Raw genomic sequence first — 26,393 nt, 5'->3', positions numbered from 1 at the left:
AAGCGTCTATCTTCCTTCGCTCAGCCTTCCCTATGGTCCAGCTCTCACATCCGTAGGTGACCAAGGGGAATACCATTGCTTTAAATATGCGGATCTTTGTTGCCAGTGTGATGTCTCTACTCTTGACTGTTTCATCGAGATTGGACATTGCTCTCCTCCCAAGAAGTAAGTGCTTCCTGATTTCCTGGCTGCAGTCTGCATCTGCAGTAATCTTTGCTCCTAGAAATACAAAGTCTGTCACTGCCTCCACGTTTTCTCCCTCTATTTGCCAGTTATCAATCAGTCTTGCTGACATAATCATAGTTTTTTAAATGTTTAACTGCAACCCAGCTTTTGCACTTTCACCTTGGTGAGAAGGCTTTCGGCCATCAAAGTGGTATCATCTGCATATTTAAGATTGTTAATGTTTCTTCCAGCATTTTTTACCCCAGCCTATTCAACTTGTATGCAGAACACACATGATGTGTTCTGCATACAAGTTGAATAGGTTGAGTGAGAGTATACAACCCCGCCGTACGCCTTTCCCAATCTTGAACCAGTCTGCTGTTGCAGAAATAGTTCAGAAATAGTGAGGATCTAATAAGTAACACTACAAAATCCCAAGGGTGGCCTTCAAGGAAAGGAAGGGGGGTGTCTGTGTGTGTGTGTATGAGAAGAGACACCCCTTTTTTGAGGAGGAGGCAAAGAGGAAGCTGTCTCCCCCCCCCCTCTTCCTTCTCCTCTTCTTCCTCCTCCTTCTCCTCCTCTTCTTTCTTGCCTTCCCTCCTTTTTTCGCAACCTCTGCCTCCCCGGTTTGCCACATTCCCGGAGGAGTGAGCTCAGCTGTTGGGTCGGCGCGGCCTCTCTCCTTTTATGGTCAAAGCGCGGCTGGGGCCGGGCGAGGCTCCCCTCCGCCGAGCGAGGGAGAAAGTGAGGAGTTCTGGGGACCCTCCTCCTCCTCCTTTTCCCTCCTCCTCCTCCTCCTCCTGAGGGCCGCCCCTTCCCGAACTTCCTCTCAGCCCCGCCGCCGGGCAGCGCTTGGGAAAGTCGCGCGCCGGAGTGTGAGGGCTGGCACTGCCTGGCCGCGAGACCCTTCCAAGCACTCTCTCTCCTCCTCAGGCGCACAGGCGCGCGCAAAGCCCTCCTCTTGGGACCACCGTCTTCAAGGTAAGCCAGGCTGCGCTTCGCCTCATACTTCGGGGGTTCCGGGGCTGAAAAGGCGAGGGGGCCGGGCTGTTCTCCTCTTCCTCTGTCCCGTCCCTCCGAAGGCGCCTTTTCCTCCAAAGTCTTCTTCCTTGAGCGCGCTTTCGTGCTGAGAGGAAGGGCTTAAGCGAGGCTACTCCATGCACGCGCCACACCAGGCACTCTCCAAACTCCAGCTGTGCGCCTCCAACTCCCAGAAGCCCTCGCCGGCTTGTTGAATGGTCAGGCATTCTGGGAGTTGGAGGCCCAAGCAGCTGGACAGCCTGAGTTTCAGGACCCTTACACACAGCCCTATAACCCAGAATATCAAGGCAGAAAATACCACAATATCTGCTTTGAGCTGAGTTATCTGAGTCCACACCCAGACAATGTGGGGTTTCCTGCCTTGATATTCTGGGATATAGGGCTGTGTGGAAGGGCCCTCCCAGGCAACCCTATAACCTAGAATATCAAGGCAGAAAATCCCACAATATCACTTTGAACTGGGTTATCTGAGTCCACATTTGGAAAAAAGGGATTTTCTGCCTTGATATTCTGGGATATAGGGCTGTGTAGAAGGGCCCTCCCAGGCAGCCCTATAACCCAGAATATCAAGGCAGAAAATACTACAATATCTGCTTTGAACTGGGTTATCTGAGTCCACATTTAGAAAAAAAGGTATTTTCTGCCTTGATATTCTGGGATATAGGTCTGTGTGGAAGGGCCCTCCCAGGCAGCCCTATAGCCCAGAATATCAAGGCAGAAAATCCCACAATATCCACTCTGAACTGGGACTCCTTTTACACAGCTGAATAAAATCCCACATTACCTGCTTTGGACTGGGATATATGACAGTATGGACTAAGGCAGTGTTTCTCAACCTGTGGGTCCCCAGGTGTTTTGGCGTACAACTCCCAGAAATCCCAGCCAGTTTACCACCTGTTAGGATTTCTGGGAGTTGAAGGCCAAAACATCTGGGGACCCACAGGTTGAGAACCACTGGACTAAGGGCTCTTCCACACAGCTGTATCAAGGCAGAAAAACACACAATATCTCCTTTGTACTTGAGTTATCTGAGTCCACACTGCCACATATCCCAGTTCAAAGCAAATAATGTGGAATCTTATTCAGCTGTGTGGATGGGGCCTTAGATAACCCTGTTCAAAGCAGATATTGTTGGATTTTCTGCCTTGATATTCTGGGTTATATGGCTGTGTGGAAGGGCTCTAAGTTATCCAAGGGCACTTCCAGGCAAGCCCTACATCCCAGGATCTGATCGCAGGTTTTCTGCATTAGACTGCATTATATGAGTGTGCACTGCCAGATAATCTGGGATAAAGAGAAAAACTGGGATCAGATCCTGGGATATAGGGCCTCTCTGGAAGGGCCCTAAAGCACCACACAGTTGAATAAAATCCAATGTTATTTGCTTTGAACTGGAATATATGACAATGTGGACTCTAATAACCCAGTTCAAAGCATATATTGTGGGTTATTCTGTCTTGATATTCTGGATTATATGGCTGTGTGGAAGGGCTCTGAGTTCACGCTGCCATATATTCCAGTTCAAAGAAGATAATGTGGGATTTTATTCAGCTGTGTGGAAGGGGCCTCAGGATGCCTGTTTCTTCCTTGCCAGACATATCCTCCCCTCCTCCTCCTCAAGGGAAATACCTCCAACCTCAAGTCTCCTCCTTTCTCTTGTAAAAGCTTGGCAGCTGGTGAAAGTTGAGAGGCGGGGACTGTTGCAAGCTTTTAACTCAAAGGGCCCTTCCACACAGCCGTGTAACCCAGGATATCAAGGCAGATAATTGACAATATCTGCTTTGAATTGGTTTATCTGAATCCACATTGCCATATAATTCCATTCAATGTGGATTTTATACAGTGGTGTGTAACAGGCAGGTATCTCCTTCTCTCTCTCTCTGAGGCCCTCTCCTGAGCCATTTTTCCAGATGTATAGATAGACTTGGGTAAGGAGAAGGACTCCCCCCCCCCCCATTCCTGCGGGTGGCCTTCCTCCTGGAGAGTGCGCTTACTTCTTCCTTTTACTTTCTTGATTTAAGGCCTGTGGGTGTGAAGGGCTTGTGACTGTAGGCCTTCCTTTCACTTCTCTTCTCTGCAGGTATATCTTTGCCAAGGTACTTTTTTCTTTCTTTTCTGACTTGGCCAACAGAGCATCCCACCAGATTATACTATGTAACAAAATCTGAAAAACATTATGTTCCCAGGTTGAAAGTGTTATTTTTTTGTTTTATTGTGTCTGATGTACTTTGAAAGTAGGGCCCTTCCACACAGCCCTATTTCCCAGAATATCAAGGCAGAAAATCCCACATTATCTGAGTGTGGACTTAGATAACCCAGTTCAAAGCAGATATTGTGGGATTTTCTGCCTTGATATTCTGGGATATAGGGCTGTGTTGAAGGGCCCATAGTTGTTCTACTCCAGAAACTTTGTTTTTGTGGCTGCCAGAAACTATGTTGAATTGGTTGAGACTCGATGAGATATTCATTGAAAAACTATCATAAAATGTGCTGCAGCAGGATGTCTCACCAAAACAAAGTTTTTGAAGCTAATAAACTTTTCTCATGTTTTTATGATAGAACGAATTAGGAAATAACATTTATAACTCTGGAACAAAAATTGTGTTACATAGTGTTATTGCAACACCAGATGTCCCCTCAAGGGATCCACTCAAAGTTTACTTCATGAATTAGATGTTGGCCAGGCATTTCTACAAAACTTCAGAAGTAGGACATGAAGTGCTTTGTGTGCCTTCAGACCATTTTTGTCTTATGGTGACCCTATGGTAAATTGATCATTGTGTTTTCTTGGGAAGATTTGTTCAGAGGGCTTTTGCATTGCCTTTCTCTGAAACCGAAAAGCTAATAGATTTCTCTGACTGTGGGTATGTACACATTAGTCTCTAAAAATCCTAGTTCAACGCTTAAACAGTTTACACAGCCAGGCCCTGTGAAGGAGTGGCCCTTTCCTATACACTGCATTCATCTCATATTTGAAAGTCTACTTCCTCCGGATACGGTGGTTTTTGCTCTTAAAACTAACACTCAACAAGTGTATGAACTGGAGAAGATACCCTCTGCAAGATTGCCTCCCTCCCTATCGGCTTACAATATGTAACATGATTTTGTTCCTGGGTTATACATGTCATTTCCTAATTCGTTCTGTCATAAAAACATGGAAAAGGTTTATTAAACTACAAAAACGTTTTTGCGGGACTTTGTGCAGCACATCTTGTGATAGTTTTGTAATGAATATCTCATAGAGTCTCAACCAATCCAACATAGTTTGTGGCAGCCACAAAAACAACGTTTCTGGAGTAGAACAATTACTTTCAAAATAAGTACCGCACACTTAAAGAGGAAATAATACTTTAAAACCAGGAACAGAAATCTTTCAACTTTTTTTACATCATGTAATACACTTCTCTAATGAGGTGCTCTCTCTTTTGGCAACTCTCATCAACCTCAGTCAGTGTGATCATTGGTTAGTGATGATAGGACTTGTAGACTAAAACATCTGGAGGGCACAAGTCTCAGGAGAATCATGCCAGGCCTGCCCATTTCATTGTAATTTTCAAGTGTCAGGAAGTGAGCTTGGTGAAAGCTAGAGCAACAATCATGTTGTTTTGGAAGTAATTACTCCAGTACAGCTTGACTCATCCTGGTGCAGCTATACCCATACTGTCCAGCTGCTATTAGCCTGCACTTCTGTTGGAGAACGTTGCTGTTGTTTCAGGATACTCTGTTGGGTTGAGAGGCTGCCACATTAATTTCTCAAATTTATCATATGTTCACTCTATGAAAGGGTGATGCTTTTAGTACACCTACATCTGTGTAGGTTCTATGCCCCCATGCTTCAAGGTGCATGTGACTTTTTTTGCTGCCAAAAATGGTGAACAGAATTGGTTCAGAATGGGGAAGAAATGATATACAGTAACCCAACTGGGTGTGACCTAGGGCTGGGCGCCCTTTAAACATCAGAACCTCTCTGCTCAACTGATTAGTTTCACTTCCTTCTGTTATTTTCAGCCTTTGTATGTCAGCAGCCAACATGTTTGTCAGCCTGCAAAGGCACCAGATCCCATCAGTAGGCTCAGTTGTGGTTAGTAGCTGGGTGAGGATTGTTTCTGTATGTCTTCTGGTCAATTTCAACTCATAGAATCATAGAGTTGGAAGAGACCTTGTGGGCCATCTAATCCAACCCTATGACAAGAAGCAGGAAAATCACATTCAGAGCACCCTTGACAGATGGCCATTCAGCCTCTGTTTCATGCTCTTTGGTGCTCTTACACATGATAATCCTAGTGTAAACCTCTCACAGGCAAGATTTGTTCCAAGATTTTCTTGGCAAGATTTGTTCAGAGTGGGATTGCATTTTTCTAAGGCGAGAGAGTGTGACTTACTTAAGATCACCCAGTAGGTTTCTATGGCCCTAGCAGGGATTCGAACCCGGGTTGAATGCTCACTGTGGCCTTTCCACACAGCCCTATATCCCAGAATATCTAGGCAGAAAATCCCACTTTATCTGAGTGTGGACTCAAATAACCCAGTTCAAAGAAGATATCGTGGGGATTTCTGCCTTGATATTCTGAGATATAGAGCTGTATAGAAGGGCCCTATGCAGGCTTCCTTTGATGTGAGACTCATCAAAGTCTCATCCCCAGGAGTTGTAGGCTATATTTCATAGGAAGGAACTGGCAAAACTATTCTTTTGAATTGCTGAAGAAAACCCTATAAAAGCCACAGAGTTGCCATATGTCAACCGACAACTTGAAGATGCTTGCACTTGCACACATTGCTAACATCAGACCCGCTAATTTCAGAAAGTGCAGGCAAATGGAGTTGCTAGTGATGCTCTTGGGCCAGTATTTTGTGGTGCAAAAACCCTGCTGTGGTCATGGAATTCTTATGGATAGTCCAGACAGTAATGTCTCCTGCTTGTCATCCTGTGTGTTCTCTCTGCTGCTTCTGTTAGCGAAAAGATCCCTTAAAGAAAAGGAGAGTAGATTGGCTGCAAAGAGTTTTAAAAAAAACATTGGCAGTGTTGGGAGCTGTCTGTCAATCTGTCTGGAAGTGCCCTGGATCTTTTAAGAATGTGGGTGAGTGTACACACTTCGTCTGACTCAATGTCTGATTCAAGAGCAGACTTGTGGCCCTGTTCAAAGCAAGAGTCATGTGTCGTGGCTTCCTACCTTTCTTTCAGTGAATTCAACAATGTACAAGGCTGTCTTCCCCACCCCCACCCCAGTGAGATAAAGCAGGCTGAGAGAATGTGACTCACCCACTATCACACTCTGAGTTTGTTGGTTCAAGGAAGGTTAGAATTTGGACTTCTTGCGTCAAAGACAAACTCTTTACACAGTATTACTCAGGGGCTCTTCCTAAACTCATAAAGGTAGACACACAGGTTAGTGTGTGTCTACCATCCTGCTCACTAACTCTTTTCCTTGCTGTGCTGTTTTCAGAAGCATCCTTTCTGCATAACCAAAAAAAAGCTTGAAACATAGGGTCCTTCTCAATTGACCAATAATACTTGCCCAATCTTGTGATCAGGGTGCTGTATCATGCCCACATGGAGGCAGATAGGGGACTCCCTGAACCACCTTGGAGGTGGGAAGGAGTCCCCCTCCCCATCCTACCCAGTGTGTAGGTGCTCTGACTAATTGCAATCACAGTATCAAAGAGCATGATAAATGGGAAATCATAGGTGGCAATGATGGGGGGATGGGATAATGGGATGCTATCCCATATTTCTGGGCTGTGTGAGCCTAGGAACATAGAATGGCAGTGAAGACAGTTGCAGCTGGTTCTGGTTAGGAACCAGCCTAACTGAATTCCCTCCTTCTAACCTGAGGGAAAGGCCTAATCCCAGATTCAGATTTCCCCCCAAGTTAGCGTAACTTGGGGCAAGGCCCAATTCTGAGGTCCTTCTCACAGGATAACCTGGATCATCCCCATGTGGAGTTTTGCTGCTACATACTGATGTAGCAGTGTAGATAAACTCATAGTCACCTTTATTGTAGGTATGGAGAATGCATAGCCCTTCATATGCTGTATAACTTCAGTTCATTGTATTCTTCTACTGTCTAAGGCTGGTCAGAGCTGGAGCTTTAACAACTTCTGGAAGGTCACACTCCTGATTGCATCCTGCTCACTAACTGAAATTATGTACATTTTGGGGTGGTTTTTTTTTTAAAGGTTATTTGTTTCTGCTGACTAAATGTGTCTCTGTCATCTCTGCCAAAAAAATAAATAAAAATCTTTGCCCCGCCCCACATGTGCTGTACATATTAATCCTAGCATTTATTAGATCACAATAGCTAGATTATAGCCTAATTCACATTTAGCAGGACTTATCTATAATGTCACTGATTGCTTATTTTACAAAAGTTACTGCAGAAACATTCATATACCAGCCACAGTTGCTCAATCCAAATCTTCAATGACTGAAGCCTGGCAGCTCCAAATTGTTATGCCAATTGCTGTTCTAACTGCAAGATGGTTGAATAGGTGTGTCTGATGATTTGTGTGCATATGCCCGCAAGAGGTGCTTTGTGTGATTGTTGTTGTGTGTGGAAATTGTGGTAGACAGTAATTATCATATTTTCCAGTTTGCAATGTTCTAACCAAAAGTATGGGTGTTGCAAGAGTATTTTATTTAAAATATCGTTGTCCAACTTTTCCAATAGCTCAAAATGACCAACAAACCGTTGCATGTAATATAGTACAGCCTCCTCTATCCACTAGGGATACATTCCTGAACTTATCAGTGGAAACTGGAAACCATGTTTCCAGTTTCATCATTCAAATGCTCTTGGAATGAATAAGCTCTGCTGGAAATTACTCTGGAGGACCTTGAAAATTCTTAGAGAAGTATTTGCTAGATCTTCCAGAGTATCTCTGTGGTAACTTCTGGCAGAAGCATACCATAGAAACATCTGGAGGACCTAGGAAGTTCATAGAAAGGACATATTTTGTCGAACGTGTGTAGGGGATACTCTAGTTACCAGTCCCAAGGGTACTAGTTTTCCTAGTCGTGGAATTCCCCCAAAGAGGCATTATTATAGAGAAGGCCATAGCTGCTATCTGCTTTTTAATGGGAAAAAGGGGGTGGGAGCAGAATTCACTTGGTGTTAATTCCCGAATGTTTTGGGTGATGGATAAGGTGAAGAGTTTTTTTCCAGCAGAATCTGAGCCATTGAAAACTGAGTTGTTGAAGGCTTTTATGGGCGGAATCAGTGGGTTGCTGTGAGTTTTCCAGGCTGTATGGCCATGTCCCAGAAGTATTCTATCCTGATCTCTATGACAAGCATCCTCAGAGGTTGCGGGGTCAGAAAACTGAGCTATTCCCTATGGTAGCTTTTGTACTTTGCTTTATTTTTCAAGATAATGATTGCCCTAAATCCCCTTCTGGGGGGTGAGGTGGGTAAAACATGGTCTGGAATCAGAACCTCTCCCCCTCCCTTTTTTTAAAAAGAAAGGCATTACTTGGTCAAATATAAGGTTATGCCCCCATTCCCACTGCACAAACACTAAAGTCAGGTAGTCCAAAAGCTGCCTTCATTTTGCAGCAATACACAGGGAGCACATCTTTTTCTTGGGCAGATGTTAACAACTGGTTGGGGCCTGCCCAACATATGGTGTGCTTTTGCCTGCTATATGCCTGCTATACACCTTGGATCTTGGCGCTGCACTGGTTCTGGAGTGCCTTCATTTGAGGCATGTGAGGCGCATGTTTGACTTGCATTCACATGCTTTTGGATGGGCAACAAGTCTAGATTCCTAAACCTTCCAAGTCTCTTTTTCAACTCTGACATTTTATTTCAAGTGTCACTTCAGGGAATGAAAGTAACGTTGAAGGGGAGTTGGAGGACTTAGCATTGTTGACTTCTGGGGGTGGGTGAGGTCAGTGGGAAGGGAAAGAAGGAGTAAGATCGGCAGGGCAGCTGCAAATGGGAATCTGTTGAAAACATGTGAGAAAGGGGGTTGTTCTTGGGTCAAGGAGATGGGAACAGCTGTTCCTGGTATGCAAGTGTCTTTATGGGGCAGCTGACTCTCTAATCTTTGGATTCATGTTGTGTGCTTCCATTTTTATCTAATTCTGCCATCTCTTGATAATGTGGCCGAGAAAGGGAATACTTGGGGCTAAGGTCACCTGGCATTATTCTTGCTTGAGGCATGATAGAGTAAATAATTCTGGATGCCAGAAAAATGTCATCAAAGTTGATTAAACCATGTGGGAATTGCATATTATATTTTCATCTTTTGCATATAGGCAGAAACTACTTTTTATTAGGAAGAATATGGCAGGTCCCAAAATAGAATGTTTCTATTCCAGATAAGATTGTGGAATCAATAGGTTCTGCAAGCCACCAATGGCTTTGGTTTCCTGGGATAGATTCACTGATGTCACCAACCCAGTGTTTGACCTTGAAGCACTCAAGATAAGGGTCTGGTGGCAACTTTATGGAATAACAAACCAGCTTGTATACAGATATGCCTCACTTAATCAAGTAAAGTGCATTCCTGGGAATTATTTCTTGAACAGAAAATTTGGTACCGGATGTACAATCAGCATTGAAAGAATAAGAATATAGATTTCTATGTCCTAAAAAAGAACAACAGTGCAGCATGTCACAGCAAAGTTTTTGTTTCAACCTAACAATGAGAACACATGAAAATAAACAATGAGGTTAAGTAAGCCTTTCAACAAATTAGTAACAGCATTTTGAACCTTCTAGAGCAGTGGTTCTCAATCTGTGGGTCCCCAGATGTTTTGGCCTTCAACTCCCAGAAATCCTAACAACTGGTAAATTGGCTCAGATTTCTGTGAGTTGTAGGCCAAAACACCTGGGGACCCAAAGGTTGAGAGCCATTGTTCTAGAGACCATGTTAAGTCTTCTTCCAAAAGGCATCCAGCTTCTGCTATTTAAAAATTATTTCCATTTTGGTGGTCAAACTTCACCCCTCAGAAGGGGATTTAGGGCAGTCGTTGAAAAATAAGGCAAAGAGCAAAAGCTGTCACAGGAAACACCTCAGTTTTCAATGGCTCAGATATTTCTGGGAAAAAAAACTCTTCTCATTACCATCAGTGAATTCTGCTACCACCCCCTTTTCTCCCATTAAAAAGTAGATGCCAGGAGAGTTTTTAACATGACTGGTGAACTGGTGAAGCAGGATGACCTGTTTTGCTATCTAGACAGACAAGACTCTGAAGTTAGCTTCTGCTCACCTTCCCTGTTGTAGGCATGCAGACAGGGCTACAGTAGGATCAGCCAGAGCAGAATCCCATTCTCTCTAGCCAACCCTTTTCTGCCTTCTTTACTGCAGACATGCTGTTGTACTCCCATACCAAAAAACTATATTTCTCCCTTTCCCCACACCATCTATACTGCTAAAAGTTTCCACCTAGATAGGATGAGAGGAAAGGGAAGGTTGAGTGAGTGAGAATAAAAATACTTTATAAAAATTAAATTTTTGTGGTAGGCTTTTCTGAGGGACCAGGGGACAAGTCCACTTTGTCCCTTGGTTATGTCATCAGTTGGGGACCTCTCCCCCCAGCACCAACTGCTGCTCTGGGCCAGAGTGAAGAGAGAGGGGCCCAGAAGACATCCCACCTTGTCTCCTGTGCTATGCTAATAATGTAATGTAATATATTGTATATACATATAATATATATAATATTATAATGCAATACCATATAATAATAATATGATATTATAATTATATATTTTATATTACATGTAATATTACTAATAATATTACAATATAATGGTATAGTACAATATAGTAATCTATAATAATAATATATTGTATGTATATATATATATCTTGTAAGCCGCTCTGAGTCCCCTTCATGGTGAGAAGGGCGGCATATAAATGTCATAAATAAATAAATGGGCTGTATTACAACTGGTACAGCCTCAGACCTCATTAGAAATTGCTTCATAACCCAATACGGATGATATGGTGCAGAGTTCCTGACAAAATGGAAAATTTCTAGTCCTTGAGGAGTATTTGAAGGAGGAAAATAGACAGGGCTTTCTGACTAGGAAGGCTGAGTTTTGAACATAGGTAATTGTGTAACTTTGACAAATGATGCTTGTCTTTCACATTCAAGCTTTTTGAGGTGTTGTGTGTGTTCTCCCACATCTATAGTGTCTGAAACATTGGAGCAAAATGGCACACTTGGGATTTGTGCTGTAATTTTTGGTAGAATGTTCCCATATCATTAAGGCTTAACTCTTTGAGTAATTCTATGGTGGATGGATGTTACCTAAAGTGCCGTCTCCTTCAACATAATGCCCTTGTCAGGCTTGATGCTGGAATAGTGGGCTGTGTGCTTGCACACCGGAGGAACGCCTGCTGGTTGTGCTGCCCTCGGCTCCTGCCTGCCAACAGGCCGACAGCAGGGATGGGCGGGCTTTAGGGCCGTCTCTGTGTCACTTGGGCTGGGAAAGGAGGAGTGTGGCTCCAGGAATGTGTCAGCACGGCTGGCTGGATCCAGGAGTTGTTTCCTGTCTGTGTGTGTATGTGTGGGGGTGTGTGGAGGCGGAGCGGTAGCGCAGCACGGAAGAGCTGAGCAGGCAGCGATGATGATGATGCCGTACAGGGACGCTTCTTACTGGCCTTTCTGAGAGGAAGGACAGGCAGGACAGAACCACTGCTTCATGTACTAGAGGGAAGGGTGTTTGTGTGTATGTGAGAGAACGTGTGTGCTTGCATGCGTGTGTTTATGTATAGAAGTGGAATGCCTGGGGCTCACACGCAGATGACACTTGCACGGAATCTACCAGGCTTCCTTTTGTTCTGCTAACCAGGGCCAGGGTCCTTGAGGTAACATGAAACAGAGGGTACAGCAGGCTGAGATATGGAAGAGACAGGCTGTGTGTGTGTGAGAGAGAAGGGGAGTGGAGTGGGGAGGGTAGCCATGTAGGAAGCCCCCAATTGCTTTGAAATTGGGGGAATGCTGTGGAGTTGGGCACAGACCACACACACATCACGATACATTGTGTTGTATCGTGTGGGGAGAGACTTAATACCATGTCAGTATTGCTGTTTTGCTTATGACTGGGTCTTCACCCAGGCATATACTTCTCACTGTTTTCTCTGTTGTCCAGTTGATTTCTTATGAAATGTCTGTCCAGTTCTCCCCTCCTTCGTTCTCCTACCATCTTCTTGCAAAGTCAAGCTGCTGTGATTATTTCACAATGTATACAGGTTAGCCACAGAGGCCTGGCTGTTACTTCAGCATCTGGAAGGCTGAAATTTGTTTGGGGATTTTTAATATTTGTCCTCTCATTCTTGGTGGTCTCTGTCCCTCATGTTGACTTTTCCTTCTCCCTCTTGTATTCCACTGTTTCCCCCCTTAAATGTCCCTGAGGTAGCATTTAGTCTGTAACCTCTTTGGTTACAAGCACCCCCATTTTTCTGATTCTGTCAAGTACACTTCCTGATCTGACAGCATGCCTTTATCTCTGTCTCTCCCCTTAGGCCCTGAACAACCCAACAAGATGGCCTCCTCTGGTGCCCCAGGAACTCGCATGACCTCCACAGTCAGCATCAACATCTCCACTCCAAGTTTCTACAGCCCCCAGAAGAAATTTGCACCCGTTGTTGCCCCCAAGCCCAAAGTGAACCCTTTCAAGGCTGGGGGAGCCCCTTCTGAAAATGTCCCTGAGCAGGCATTGCCCCCTCCACCGCCTCCTCCTCCTGTTCCTGGGGCATGTGCCCAAATAGGGAAAGTGGGAGAAATTCCAACAGCCGCAGGACTTCCCCTTCCCGAAGGTAAGTCTCTCTGTCATAATCTCTTTACTTCATCTGTGAGTGCAAAGAGCAAGATCTGTATAAGGAAGCGGGGGAGTTACAGAATTCAATCAGGATTGTAGGTAGTTGTTTAATAGGGTATGTGTATGTATGCTGGACTGAGTCAATATGAAGGAATAATCTCTCCTTTAGGTGTGGCTGTCAGAATTTTTCATGAAGCGAAGAGAGAAAGTAATCTTTGGGAATGGCAAGTTAATGCCTCACTTTCCATGCTGTGCAGCTGAACCTTCTGTGGTGCCATATGGCTCAGTGAAGATTTGCGTGGGGGAACAGTTGGGTTTCATAAAATAGTTGTCCTGCTGGGGAGGAAGGGTTGAGTGTTAGCAAGGAACTTACTGGGGGACTTGGAGCAAGCCATACCATCTCAAAGCTTGAACACACACACTCAGGTGAAAGTAAGCAAGTACCATCAGGAAGCAAATACTATCCCGGTAGTAACCTAAGGATGTGAGAGCTGGACCATAAGGAAGACTGAGCGAAGGAGGATAGACACTTTTGAACTGTGGTGCTGGAGGAAAATCCTGAGAGTGCCTTGGACCACAAGAAGATCAAACCAGTTCATACTGCAGGAAATAATTCCTGACTGCTCACAGGAGGGAAGGATATTAGAGGCAAAGATGAAGTACTTTGGCCACATAATGTGAAGATAGGAGAGCTTGGAGAAGATAATGATGCTGAGGGAAATGGAAGGAAAAAGGAAGAGGGGCCAACCAAGGGCAAGATGGATGGATGTTATCCTTGAAGTGACTGGCTTGACCTTGAAGGAGCTGGGGGTGGGGTGGCTAACATGGGCTGGTCCATGAGGTTGCAAAGAGTCGGAAGTGACTGAATGAATAAACAAAACCAACAGGAATGAGGTAGCAATGTAATAATAAGAGATGGTGCCATAGGAGTTCAATGATATGTCCCAGAAATAGTTTTGGGCTCTATTTTTTAGAGTGGTGGCAAGAGTCATAGGAGCAGTCCTAATTTTCTTTCTGAAAATGAGAGATGGCAGGACCAAGGGCACTTGATGAAAGTCCTGCCATTTTCCTTAGAAGGAAGCTCTGCTACTTCTAAATATAACGATAGATTGCAGTTTCTGAGTGGCTTTTTGCATGTGCTCAGAATTGCTATTTCTAGCTTAATATAGGTCTGCAAATGGTGGGAAGGTGGGAAGATCTAGAGCTCCCTGACCACTTACATTTGCATTATCTTTTTTTCTGTTTGTCATTTACAAACAGCCAGCTCCTATTCTTTCTCAGTTTCACTTATTCCATTCCATCTATCTCTATCTCCCTCTCCTCTGTTTTCTTCTTCTCTGTTTGAGGGTTCTTCTTTTTGGCAGGGTGCTCAGTGGTCTCTCCTCTTTTGTTTTCTAATTGCTTTTGACTAGAGAATGTTCTTCATTCCTCAGATCACACTGTCCTCCTAGAAATGATGCTCTCATATTTTTGTTCCCTGGTGTAGTTGGCAGCTACTCAAGGATATGTCCTTGACTTCATTGCAAAACTGCCATTATGTTACAATTTTTCTTTCCCAAGATATAAAGAGGAAGTATGCATACGCTTTCATCTAGTCTGAGGTAAAACCAAGAAAATACATGCTCGATGAAAGCCCTGTTACTCCATCCATTCAATTATGGGCAAAATAATTTAGGGTTCTGAAGAAAATTGCAAAATTGTAATCCAACCTTGCATTGTACTCCTCTAGAAGGAGAATGGTATGTTATTAATTTATGGTGGGAACGAATTGGAGGATGATTGGATAACTTGCTGTGCAATTCTATATGAGGCAAGGTGTGTTTATTTGAAACCTAGAGTGGAATGTTTCATTTTAGTTAGACGTAGGAACCAGGGCTTCTCCATTTTGAAGAAAAATGCCTCTCTTTTGACCTCTAGCATGTGAATTTACCAGCTATGACTGTGAGTTCAGACTAAGATTATGTCTACATGGGCCAAACAAAATGGACTTGGACTCAACTTGCACCTGCTGCGAGTAATCCTCATGATATATTACCAGTTTTGCCACAGAAGAACTGCTTCCAGCCATTAATCTGGCAGAAGGAGGCACAATTTACTCCAGAGTGTCCAGGAAACTCAAGTTTTTTTTTAGTTGTAGACAGTTGACTCCTGGTGGATTTAGCAACCTGTAGGTCCCCAGGTGTTTAGGCTTATAACTCCCAAAAATCCCAGCCAGTTTACCAGCTGTTAAAATTTCTGGGAGTTGAAGGCCAAAACATCTGGGGACCCCAAGGTTGAGAACCACTGATCTAGCCCAATCTAATGTCCACACATCAAACAGATCCATGGCTATATCATAAAGACATGGCTAAGTGTCCTTAACATAATTATTGGGCCCTTTTGAAACCAGGTCCTTGTTTACATCCCTTAAAATCTGTCCTATTGACTTTCTCTCTACACATATTTCTCATCCTGCCTTTACTGTGGGAAAATAAATGTCTAACTTCTTGTGGGTGACACAGAAGGATCTGGCTTGCAGTGAACAGTCTGCTCACAATGCTGTGCCTCCAGGGATTAAAGCATTGGCGTGGGTGAGGAGGGCATTACTTGATTATTTTGATCATGGAGAATATGTGTATATATGTGATATATCTATTATTGTCTCTTGCATTTTATGTACTCTTGACTCCACTGCTTATAAAACCCTTTTTCTTTTTTTGTTCACATGCTGCCCATTTGGCTTGACCCACTTCAAGGGTTGTGGTCCCTGAGGTGCTATATCTTATTATAGCAGACTAATAACAGCTTCCCCTCTTGAGGTTTTTGTTTGTTTCTTTCTGACGTGGATGGTTTGGGTAACTTCTGTTTCCATTTTTCATCCTAAGGAGAGCTAGGAGTGGTGTGGGGGAAGGTGCTTCTACTGTGACAGAGGTGTAGCATTTCAATGGCACCTTGCACATGGCATTTTTAACTATAGAGAACTTCCTAGAGAATATATCAGTATGACAAAAAGACCATCTCTGTATATCATGTTATAGTCCCCAACGTTATGATTGCTTGTAGCCATGATAAATAAACTGTTGCTAGTTGGCCTATGCAATATCCCATGCATTGGACTAGCAGCTTTGGATATGAGTAATGGTGTATTTAAAGGCATGAAACTGAAACACAGGCAAAGTTGGGCCTTTCAATCCCTGCCATGTTCTGTCTTGTGAGTCACAAGCACTGTACCAAAGGTTGCCAGGTGACCTTAATTATAAGAGATGTCCCCTAACGGAGAGTCAGAAAGCTATTCCTTTTACATAAACTGAATGATATTGACATATTTTTGGGCTGTAGGTTTTATAAAAAGAGAAATGTATGCATTATGTAGTTTATGAATGTGGAACATATATGTGAATTTTGTAGAAAAACACAGAGCAAAGTTAACAGAAATCAGTATGTCCTTTTAGTATTTAAATAGAACACAAGCTTCACACCTCTGCATGTCATTTTTGATTGCCCCTTATTCTGTTTTGAAAACCTGGAAACATGCCATCTAAGAAGGGCAAATATGTATGCAGGTCAAGGGCCAGAACAGAAACCTTTCAGAAGAACATGGCATCTGGGGATGGATCTACACTGCCATATAATCCAGTTTCTGATACAGATTATCTGATTTAAACTGGATTATATCATTCTACGTGGCCATGCATCCAAAGCATATAATACGGAGTCAGAAACTGGATTATATGACAGTGTAGATGGGGCCTGAGACTCACCATAAAAGGTTCCACTTTAAATGCTATGGCTCAATGCTCTGGAATGCTGGTGGGTGGGTTGGGACCATAGCCACAGCTGTTCATCCTAAGCTCTCCTGAGCACTCTTCTCACTTGGAGACAGAGTTAAGTATGCAACACAGCTTTTCAGCACCCCTTGTCCTTTCTCTCATGCAGCAAGAGAGACAACAGTTCCCAATAGATATCTCTGTCTCAGGATTGGGACATGTCTAAACGTACCTAGCCTAAATTGGTGCAATTCAAGCATAGTTTCGCCATGTAATCTGTTTGTGTAGTTTTTGCCTCCTGATTTCACCATAGGGGAAATTGGAAGGTTATTTCAATGTATGTGGATGAAATGGCAATGAAAATAGGTTATTCTGTCCCCAGATTCAGATGATAATTCTAAATTCACACATCTGAGTCATGTGGAAATGTCATTGATCAGCTTAGAACCCTGGTTTCTTAATTTCTGGCCCATGTGCACAGGAATCATTGCAGACAATATTAGACATTTCCCCTACACTGTACTCTTTTTTTCAATGGTTGTTTAGGATTGTGAATATATACTTGGAGCACAGTTTCTACTGTACTTGACTTTAGCACCCAACAGAGGCAAATTGCCTGTTCCTGTGCCCTTGTTTCTCTGTAATCTACCACCCACACTGTAACAACATAGATATAAAATCCATCTTATTCAGCAACACACATCAGCAGCGTCATATTTGCCTGTATCTGTGTACACTGCTTGTACATTCTAGGGCTTACTAAGGATAGAATACAACTTTCTTCTTGGCTGGTTCTTTGTTTGGACAGTTGTTACTTGGCTCCCAGGAGAACACTATTTCAGCCATTTTGAGAATTTATTAAGTTTATCTGGGAACTTAGACAGCAAAGGGGAAACAAATCCAAGCTCTTGGGGCAGATGTGAAATAATATATCAAGTTGCTTGTGATGATTGCTGTGCATATTGGCCAGGAACTAAGGAATCAAGTTCCAAGGAATTTGGTGGAATTCATATGGCAACAATTGTAGTGCTGTGATTTCCCTTTAACTGCCATGGCAACCACTAATGAGATGATGCAATATGCTGTTTAGGGAAGGATATCTAGAATTCTCTGCTAGAGAGATCTAGTACCTAACTACAAATGCCATGATTCCAAAGAATGCCATTTTAGCAGTTAAAGTGGATTCATAATAATGTAGTATAAAAAGTTCCTTCACCTTCTTTTTATTGCTTGGAAGTAGCAATAAAACCAGCACAGGAGCAAGACCACCACCAAAGGTAACACTGTGTGATATCTGCTGCGAGTCCATAGACTCTTTTCCATCTCCAGCTATTGACAGCAAAACCAATCAATAATAATTGGTTTTGTGTGATGAAGTCTCAGTGCTTTCTGTAACGGCAGGCTAGTGATGTTCTTTCTTTCATCTCAGAAGGTACTTGAGAAATTGCAAGCTGCTTCTGGTGTGAGAGAATTGGCCATCTGCAAGGACGTTGCCCAAGGGACACCTGGATGTTTTACCATCCTGTGGGAGGCTTCTCTCATGTCCCTGCATGGAAAGCTGGGGCTGACAGATGGGAGCCCACCCCATCTCATGGATTCGAACCGCTGACCTTCAGGTCAGCAGTTCAGCTTGCACAAGAGTTTAACCCATTGCACCACCACAGCTCTTGCTACTGACGTCAGAGAATGGGATTGTCATCTTCTCCTACTCTTTCCTCCCCTCTCTTTTTTACCTGCACTTTGTGTAATTGCAAAGTGTATTTTAATTTCTTAAATAAGTTAAAAGGAAGATGCAATGCAGTGGGAGGATGCCGTTATACCACCCACCCAGAAATACAGCCGCATGACCTTGCACTGCCAAGGTATTACAGTTGTACAGCAACAGCAGCAGTGCAACTTACTGCAGCAGTGCAGTAAGTTGTCCTTATCCTTTGTCACAGGAATGCTGTGGGATAGTAACTTCATGTAGTCAAGTCTTTAATTCTACAATAAAATGTTGCAATAGTTTCTCTGGCACATAAGTTTCCTTTGTATAGAAAATTAGATAATTGGGATCTCAAGGCAACTTTCCATGATAATCTTTTTACCAATGACAGGTCACAAAGAAAGTAATGAAATGGTATGTATCATATTCATATAGGAGAGAACAGTAGGAAGAGATTTTTAGCATAATTCCTTTCCAGAATCTCAGCCAAATAAATAAATATTTATAAGAATGAAAGAGAGAGGACCAAATGAGTTTAGAATAGAGAGGATCGGACTCTGGGTGCCCACACAGAATAGCCTCTGTCCCAAACCCATGTCATGTCTGGTGGTTGGTTAACCCAATACCAGATTGTTGTGAGAAAACATTAGCAGTCTTATGGTTCGATGAAACTATATCTTTGATTGTTTCTTGATTTGTAAAACTCAGTAGGGTCAGATAAGAATGCATTGGATGTCGAATGTGTTTAAGTTGGCTCATGGTGATGGAAGCTATTCAGCATGACCCCACCTGATTCCAAGGAGCATGATATTTTTCCATACTGCAGATTCTTGGATCCTCCCCACCACCACCCCCATAAGTATTTTTGCATCTGGAAATAGTTTGTGGGTACTGGGGAGATAATGAAATTCAGATGGTGGCAGAGTGGCTAGTTGGCTCGTTTCGTACATAACCAAGGAAGTGTGTGTGCATTGGTGTGTGAAAACCTGAAAATTTGCTGAAGCCAAAGTTTTCTGCCCCTGTGTGAGCTAGTTTCTCATCAAGAAGGGGGTGGTCAGTTCTATGCCCTTTGATCTCAAGTAGCTTGCAGATGGTAAGTGGCTGATAAAAATTGTCAGCAGTTTGGGACACCAAGAGCAAACATTTCACCATTGCAGTTAGATCAACAAAAACTGAAAGCTTCCACCTAGCTTGATATGTGAACAGTCTTAAATCTCCTGTGTGAGAAAGGATTTTAAGATGCCTGAAAAATCAAGGAGTATTGTGATCCTTTTAAAAGTAGGAACAGCTCAGCCATCATTCGGCTTAGCCATTGCTCTGCTTGTTTTGTTCTGGGCTCCTTATATTCCCCCTTTTGGGGGCAGTCTAGAAGCTCTTTCCATTTCACTCAAATATAATCTATCCCAAGAACTTCTCTCCCGCCTACTTAAGGATTGCCTTGGCTGCTCTTTCCCCATGAGAGCTGATGCATCACAGAGACATCTCTGACTCGTTCTTTTTTCCTTGTTTCCCCCACTTCTGCCTAGGTTGGTAATGGTTGTGTTGCATAAAACATGGAGAACCTGCCAAAAGGCTTCACTGTTGTTTATGTGGGAAGGAAGGATTAGCGCTCTTGGCATGTTTCCCTGCTTGCATGAGGGGTATGAGTGAAAAAGCTGATGCTGCTGGGATTTCCAACCCTGTCCAGATTGTAACATGGCCCAATGTTTTTGCTTTCCAAACCTTCTTAATTCCAGTTTCTGACCAAGAGGGTTGAAGTAAAATGGCATATTTGAACTAAGGAAAGCTTACAAGCTGGGTGTTAACATGAGGTGGGAAATGCCTGAGTTTCTGCAACAGGGCTGCAATTATGGTTTCCTTCTGCAGAGCTGGACTAGTTTCCATCCACCACAAAAATGTGTGGTTTTGAATTTTGTCTAAATCCCTGATAAGGCGAACAAAATGAACCTCCATGGCTATACCTGATTATAGTGATGTGAGGCTGGTGTGTTAACATGACAAACTTTCCCTAATTTGGTTGACTAGAAGGCAGAATGATGAACCTTTTACTTATTTGAATTTTAATTACAGGAAATAGAGCTTTACTTGCTTGCTTTACTTACTTTGCAGTGGTTCTCAACCAGTGGGTCCCCAGATGTTTTGGCCTTCAGCTCCCAGAGATCCTAACAGCTGGTAAACTGGCTGGGATTTCTGGGCCAAAACACCTGGGGGACCCCACAGGTTGAGAACCCCTGCTTTAGAGCAGGGGTCCTCAGACTTTTTTTAATGGAGGGCCAGGTCACATTCCCTCAAACTGTTGGATAGCCAGATTATAATTTGGAAAAAAAAAAGAATGAATTCCTAGGTATACTTCACATATCTTATTTGTAGTGCAATTTTTTTAAAACAATACAATAATTAAAATGAAGAACAATTTTAACAAATATAAACGTATTAATATTTCAATGGGAAGCGTGGGCCTGATTTTGGTTGATGAGATAGAATTGTTGTTGTTGTGGTGTGCTTTCAAGTCATTTCAGACTTAAGTTGACCCTGAGTGAGGGCCGGGTAAATGACCTTGGAGGGCCGTATCCAGCCCCTGAGCCTTAGTTTGAGAACCCCTGTATTAAGAGATTGATTCAAAGAGGCACCCTTCCCTTTTGTCCGAATTGAGACAACATTTGGAAACTATCTCCTTATCAGCACCCCCCCCCCCCTTACACACACACACACACACACAGCATTCAAAGTATTCCACATCCATTCAGCTGGTAAACTGGCTGGGATTTCGGAGAGTTGTAAGCCAAAATACCTGGGGACCCACAGGTTGAGCACCGCTGCTTTAGAGGGTCATGGGGACTAACCAGTCGAAAAGAGCTCTGCTTTCCAACCCTTCTGTTTCTTTCCAGTGTGGCAGACACGGTTTATGAAAAGAGAAGACATAAAGGACCTAACCAAAATCAAGGAGACTGTTTGGAGTAAGGGGATACAGGCTAGGAGTTTGGATGTGAAATACTTTGAATGCTTTGTGTGTATGTGTGTTAGAGAGGTGGGGGGGAGCTGATAAGGAGATAGTTTCCAAATGTCTCAATTCAGACAAAAGGGAAGAGTGCCTCTTTGAACCAACCCCTTAATATCTAGAGATGTCAAGGTCTAGCAAGAAAAAATGGAAAAAGATAGGGTGGAGAAACCCCTCCCTCCTCCCAAAGGACCTCTTCTTTTAAAAAAAAAAAAAAAAGGTGTGTATTTGAGGAGCCTAGGAAAAATATCAAAAATGAAATCTATTGGAATGAGTGATTTCTTTTTTGAAAGACAAAGTTTAACTCAATCCAGTTTCAGGGACTGACGGCATAGTATGAAACTTACACATAAGATAGTATACAATGTTACAGAACACTAATTTCTTTGTGTTCTTGTAAACAGATCAAACTTTCATATCAATGATGATGCATTTCTGCACTGACTGTGTACTGCCCTTTGTATGAGAAGAGCATGTTGGGAGCCTTCTTTGCTTATGATAATAGTACACTGTAGAAGAGTTGAATATTTTCAAGGTTTACCTAATGGTGACCATATACTAATTGAGTCCTTAAGATAGCGACTGCAATAAATCTATTTCTGTTCAAATCATACACTTTTATTTAGCTGATTGCAAGATTTGTGGCTTCTGTTTTCATTTCCTCTCTGCTTCTCACATGGCCAAACTAAGATACATGATCTTAGGTAGCATAGGCGGGAGCAATTTGCAGCTCTCTGTTAAGTGCAGAGTAATAGTCCCTTTTCTCCTTCTAGAAGATTAAGGCTTGTATATTTTAAATCATTAATATACCAAACAGTATAATTTTATATGCTGACCCCGTTATGAATAGAACCATTTCTATTGCTATAATGGAGTAAAATAAATGTAGGTTTAATATGAAAATCAGTATTATCTATATTTCAATTTCCATTTTTGTTCCCTCCCACAAAACAGGGGAAATGTTCCTCCCTCCCCTGTTCATGGTTGCAAAATCTCCAGCAATGTTGCATTTCTGTTCATATCTGATTATAATCTCCATTAATGCTTTGAGAGTAGGCAGGTCCAGTGTTTATCCCCAAAGGGCATGGATGGTTTATCTCCCAGGCCAATACAGGAATGTTGTCAGTCTTGTTTAGCTGTACTTCTGGGCGGTCAACAGAATAATACATTTTGTGTGTATCCATTTGTTCAGTTTGTCTGGACTTTAAGTGTGCCTGAATTTTCTCTCCATAATGTTTTTGTGTAAAATCATGGATTCTCGAAAAAGCACCAGCCACTGCTATCTTAACATCCCCTGTCTGCCATCATGCTATTATAGGATTTTTAAAAGAATATTGTGGAATTGGGTTGGTAGAAAATGTTTTAATAAGAGCAACTTGAAACAGAACCACAACGAAATAGCACCATTCTTATTGCAAAGAAAATTAAAATGTTATTAATGATAATTGTTATATATAATTCTTATCCCTGCATTTTCTTGTCTTCATATGTAGTACTTATTCCCCACAACAATTCTTTTGTACTAAAAATATGTAAAATCTGAATGCAATGGTCAGTGCATATTAGAAAATGCTCCTGTTCTAAGTACAGTATATAATGTTTAGAATAAATTATAACTTCCCATCTCATCAGGTACAAATTGCTTCGCCATCATGTAAACATATTAAAACATTACATATTGAAACATCACATAAACAAAGGTTTTTCCAGTGGTTCTGAAATATCTTGATAGTGGAAGAATTGACAGGTAGCACAACAATCTGTGGACTGCTGGCATACACCCTGATCAGATGCACGACCAGGTGAAATGACACCAACAAATCAGTAAAGCATCTGCCTCAAGCGGGACAAACACTGAAGAATAAGAAGACAGTGGAAAAATTGACACCAATAGTATTAGCTTCATGATATTGGGAGACCACAATTTGAATACTCACTGGGTGATCTTGGGCTATTCACATTTTCTCAGCCTCGGAGGATGGCAAAGGCTAACTCTCCTGAACAAATTTTCCAAGAAAACCCTGTGGTTAGGGTCACTTTAGATCAGGTATGGGCAAAACCAGGCCCAGGGGCCAGATGTGGGCCCTTGGGCTTTTTTCTTAGACCCTCCTCTCTCTCACCATCCTATCCTTCCTTCTCTTTTTCCTCCCTCCCTCCCTCCCTCCCTCCCTCCCTCCCTCCCTCCCTCCCTCCCTCCCTCCCTCTTTCTCCTTCCCTTCCTTCCATCCATATACATCCATCCTTCCTTCCCTTCCACCCTTTCGTCCTTCCCTCCCTTCCCTCTCTTTTGTCCTTCCTTCCTTTTCTCTTTCCTTCCTCCTTCCCTCCCTCCTTCCCTCTCCCTCCCTTCTTCCCTTCCACCCTTTCATCTTTCCTTTGTCCCTTCTCTCTTTTCTCCCTCTATTCCTCTTTCTCCTTCCTCCTCCCTTCCTTCTTTCCTTCCTTCTTTCCTTCCTTCTTTCCTTCCTTCCTTCTTTCCTTCCTTCCTTCCTTCCTTCCTTCCTTCCTTCCTTCCTTCCTTCCTTCCTTCCTTCCTTCCTTCTCTTCTTCCCTATTTCCTTTTATCCTTTCCTTCATTCCTTCCTTCCATCCACCCATCCTTCCCTTCCACCCAGGTATGTAGCCAGCCCCCCCCCCCCCCCGAAATTCTCATGGTAGTTCGCGAAAAGGCCTTACTGGTGCATTATTTAAACTGTTATGTTTATTCATATCATGATCTGATCACCATACTCAATATATCCCATATGCATGGGGGTATTGGGGTAATGATACAAAAGGTTTGCTAGGCTAGACCCTCTTTCACTCAGACTCAGCCCCCCCCCCGAAACTCAGCCCCCCCCAAACCCCCCTGAAAAAAATTCACCCCCCCCCCCCCCGAAACGAAATCCTGGCTACGAGCCTGCTTCCACCCTTTCATCCTTCCCTTCCTCCCTTTCATCCTTCCTTCCTTCTCTCTTGCCTTCCTCCTTCCCATCACTGGACATCCAGTCCTCATGTAATGCTGGGAGTGCTGCTGTTGCGTAAGACAAAAAGTATAGCAGTTTCCAACTGAGGATGCTCCAGGTTTGTCTGAGTTTGCTCCGATAGTCCAGGCTGCATGGATACTAACCACATTTGCCTGGAAAATTTACATCTCATACATTTTGAACAACTGGTTTAGATTCATGGCTTTTCAGTGCTGCGTAATACTAGTAGTCATACCCATTATGGTCTATTCTCCATTGCATAAAAGAAATCAAGTATTTAAAACAATTGTAGGTTGTGACCCAGGATTACTATAGTATTAATTTGTGTCTCTTCTTTTCTCTGCAGAACTTCCACTACCACCCCCGCCTCCTCCAGGGGAAGAAATTGTTGTTTCCCCCAACAGTGCATTCCCTCCTCCTCCTCCTCCATTTGAGGAGCCATTTCCTCCTGCTCCAGAAGACGTCTTCCCTTCTCCTCCTCCCCCCATGCTGGAGGATGAACCAATGACTCTAAGTGGACTGCCTGCTCCACAAGTGAGTCTTCACATCAGATAATGGGGTTGGGGGGGGGGGGGAGGATTTATCAACAGGGATCATCTTCTATTGGCATCCTGTTTCCATCATGCTCTTCACTCCATATGGGCTCCATTGGTGTCCTGTTATGCAGTCTTGAAGGAACAGTATCTGTGGTGAAACAACCGGGCAGTACTCTCAGCATGACAACATGCTGCCACCTTTGGGTTCATTCAGGATTTCAGGTTCTCTGTTGCTACTTTCTTTAGCTAAAATTCTACCCCAAGAAGTATGGAAATAAATAGGTTATGCACATACAGTAATGTTTGCAGCATACATTTAATGATTGTTGTTTTTGTTTGATTGCATTTTTCTGCTTTTGTAACATGTGAGGAGGAGCAACAACTCATAGTCTGAAGTCCTGACCCCTAAGCAATGGCCTCTCTGACATACTTGTAGCATGAGGAAATATTTTCAAACTGGTTCTAAGCTTCACCAAAGGAGTTTGTTGTTATTGTAGTAGACATAACGGAATCGTCAGAACTACCAGCAATATAAATTTTCAGAGTAATGCAGAATATATTATTTTAAAAATGGAAAACTATAACATTTAAATAAATAGTCTTGTGGTGGCCTCGCAATTCCAGGGATTTCTGAGTGATACAGATTATCTAGATCCGTTTCAGTATGGTTTCAGGCCTGGCTATAGAACAGAGACATCTTTGGTTGCCTTGGTGGATGACCTACACAGAGAACTAGACAGGGGAGTGTGTCCCTGTTGGTTCTCCTGGACCCCTCAGCTTTCGATACCATTGACCATGGTATCCTTCTGGGTTGTCTTGCTGGGATGGGACTGGGAAGCACTGCTTTACAGTGGCTGTGGTTCTTCCTGGAGGGCTGTACCCAGAAGATGGTGCTGGGGGGCTCCTGTTCGAACTCCTGGCTGATGTCCTGTGGGGTTCCTCAGGGTTCCATTTTGTCCTCCATGCTGTTTAACATATACATGAAACTGCTGGGAGAGGTCATCTGGTGCTTTGGAGTATGGTGTGACCTATATGCAGATTATGCCCAACTCTAACTACTTCTTTCCACCTAAAGCCAAATAACTGTCATAACCCTAAATCAATGCCTATCATCAGTAATGGACTGGATGAGGGTAAACAAATTGAAGCTTAATCCAGACAAGACCTGGTCAGTTGGAGGCAGAATAGGGATCCGGTCTGTGCTGGATGGGGTTACACTCCTCCTGAAGACACTTGTCCGCAGTTTGGGTGTCCTCCTGGACTTGGCTCGAAACCTGGAGGCCCAGGTGTCAGAGGTGGCCAGGAGAGCCTTTGCACAATTAAAACGTGTGCACCTGCCATGTCCATAGTGGTACATGGCATAGTTACATCCTGTCTGGATTGTATGTGGGGCTATCTCAGAAGAGTGCTCAGAAACTTCAGCTGGTCTAAAGAGCTGCAGTCAGGTTGCTCACCGGGACTGGCTACA

At 43.2% G+C, this 26,393-nt stretch overlaps 1 protein-coding gene across 4 annotated transcripts in view; it reads left to right on the top strand.

The window, feature by feature from the left end:
• The first annotated feature begins 946 nt into the window (after positions 1-946).
• ZYX (zyxin) overlaps positions 947-26,393 on the top strand; it is a 33,171-nt gene continuing 7,724 nt past the window's right edge. The window contains exons 1-3 of one of the 4 annotated variants that reach the window (XM_060762667.2): positions 947-1,146; positions 12,679-12,972; positions 24,736-24,923. In XM_060762667.2, coding sequence (XP_060618650.2) covers positions 12,699-12,972; positions 24,736-24,923 — 462 coding nt within the window. In that variant the 5' untranslated portion in view covers positions 947-1,146; positions 12,679-12,698. The other 3 variants (XM_060762670.2, XM_060762668.2, XM_060762669.2) reach the window with 3 other exon arrangements.

The sequence above is a fragment of the Anolis sagrei genome, chromosome 2, assembly GCF_037176765.1.
Source record: "Anolis sagrei isolate rAnoSag1 chromosome 2, rAnoSag1.mat, whole genome shotgun sequence".
In the NCBI taxonomy this organism is placed as follows: domain Eukaryota; kingdom Metazoa; phylum Chordata; class Lepidosauria; order Squamata; family Dactyloidae; genus Anolis; species Anolis sagrei.
This window is presented reverse-complemented; position numbering and strand designations above follow the sequence as displayed.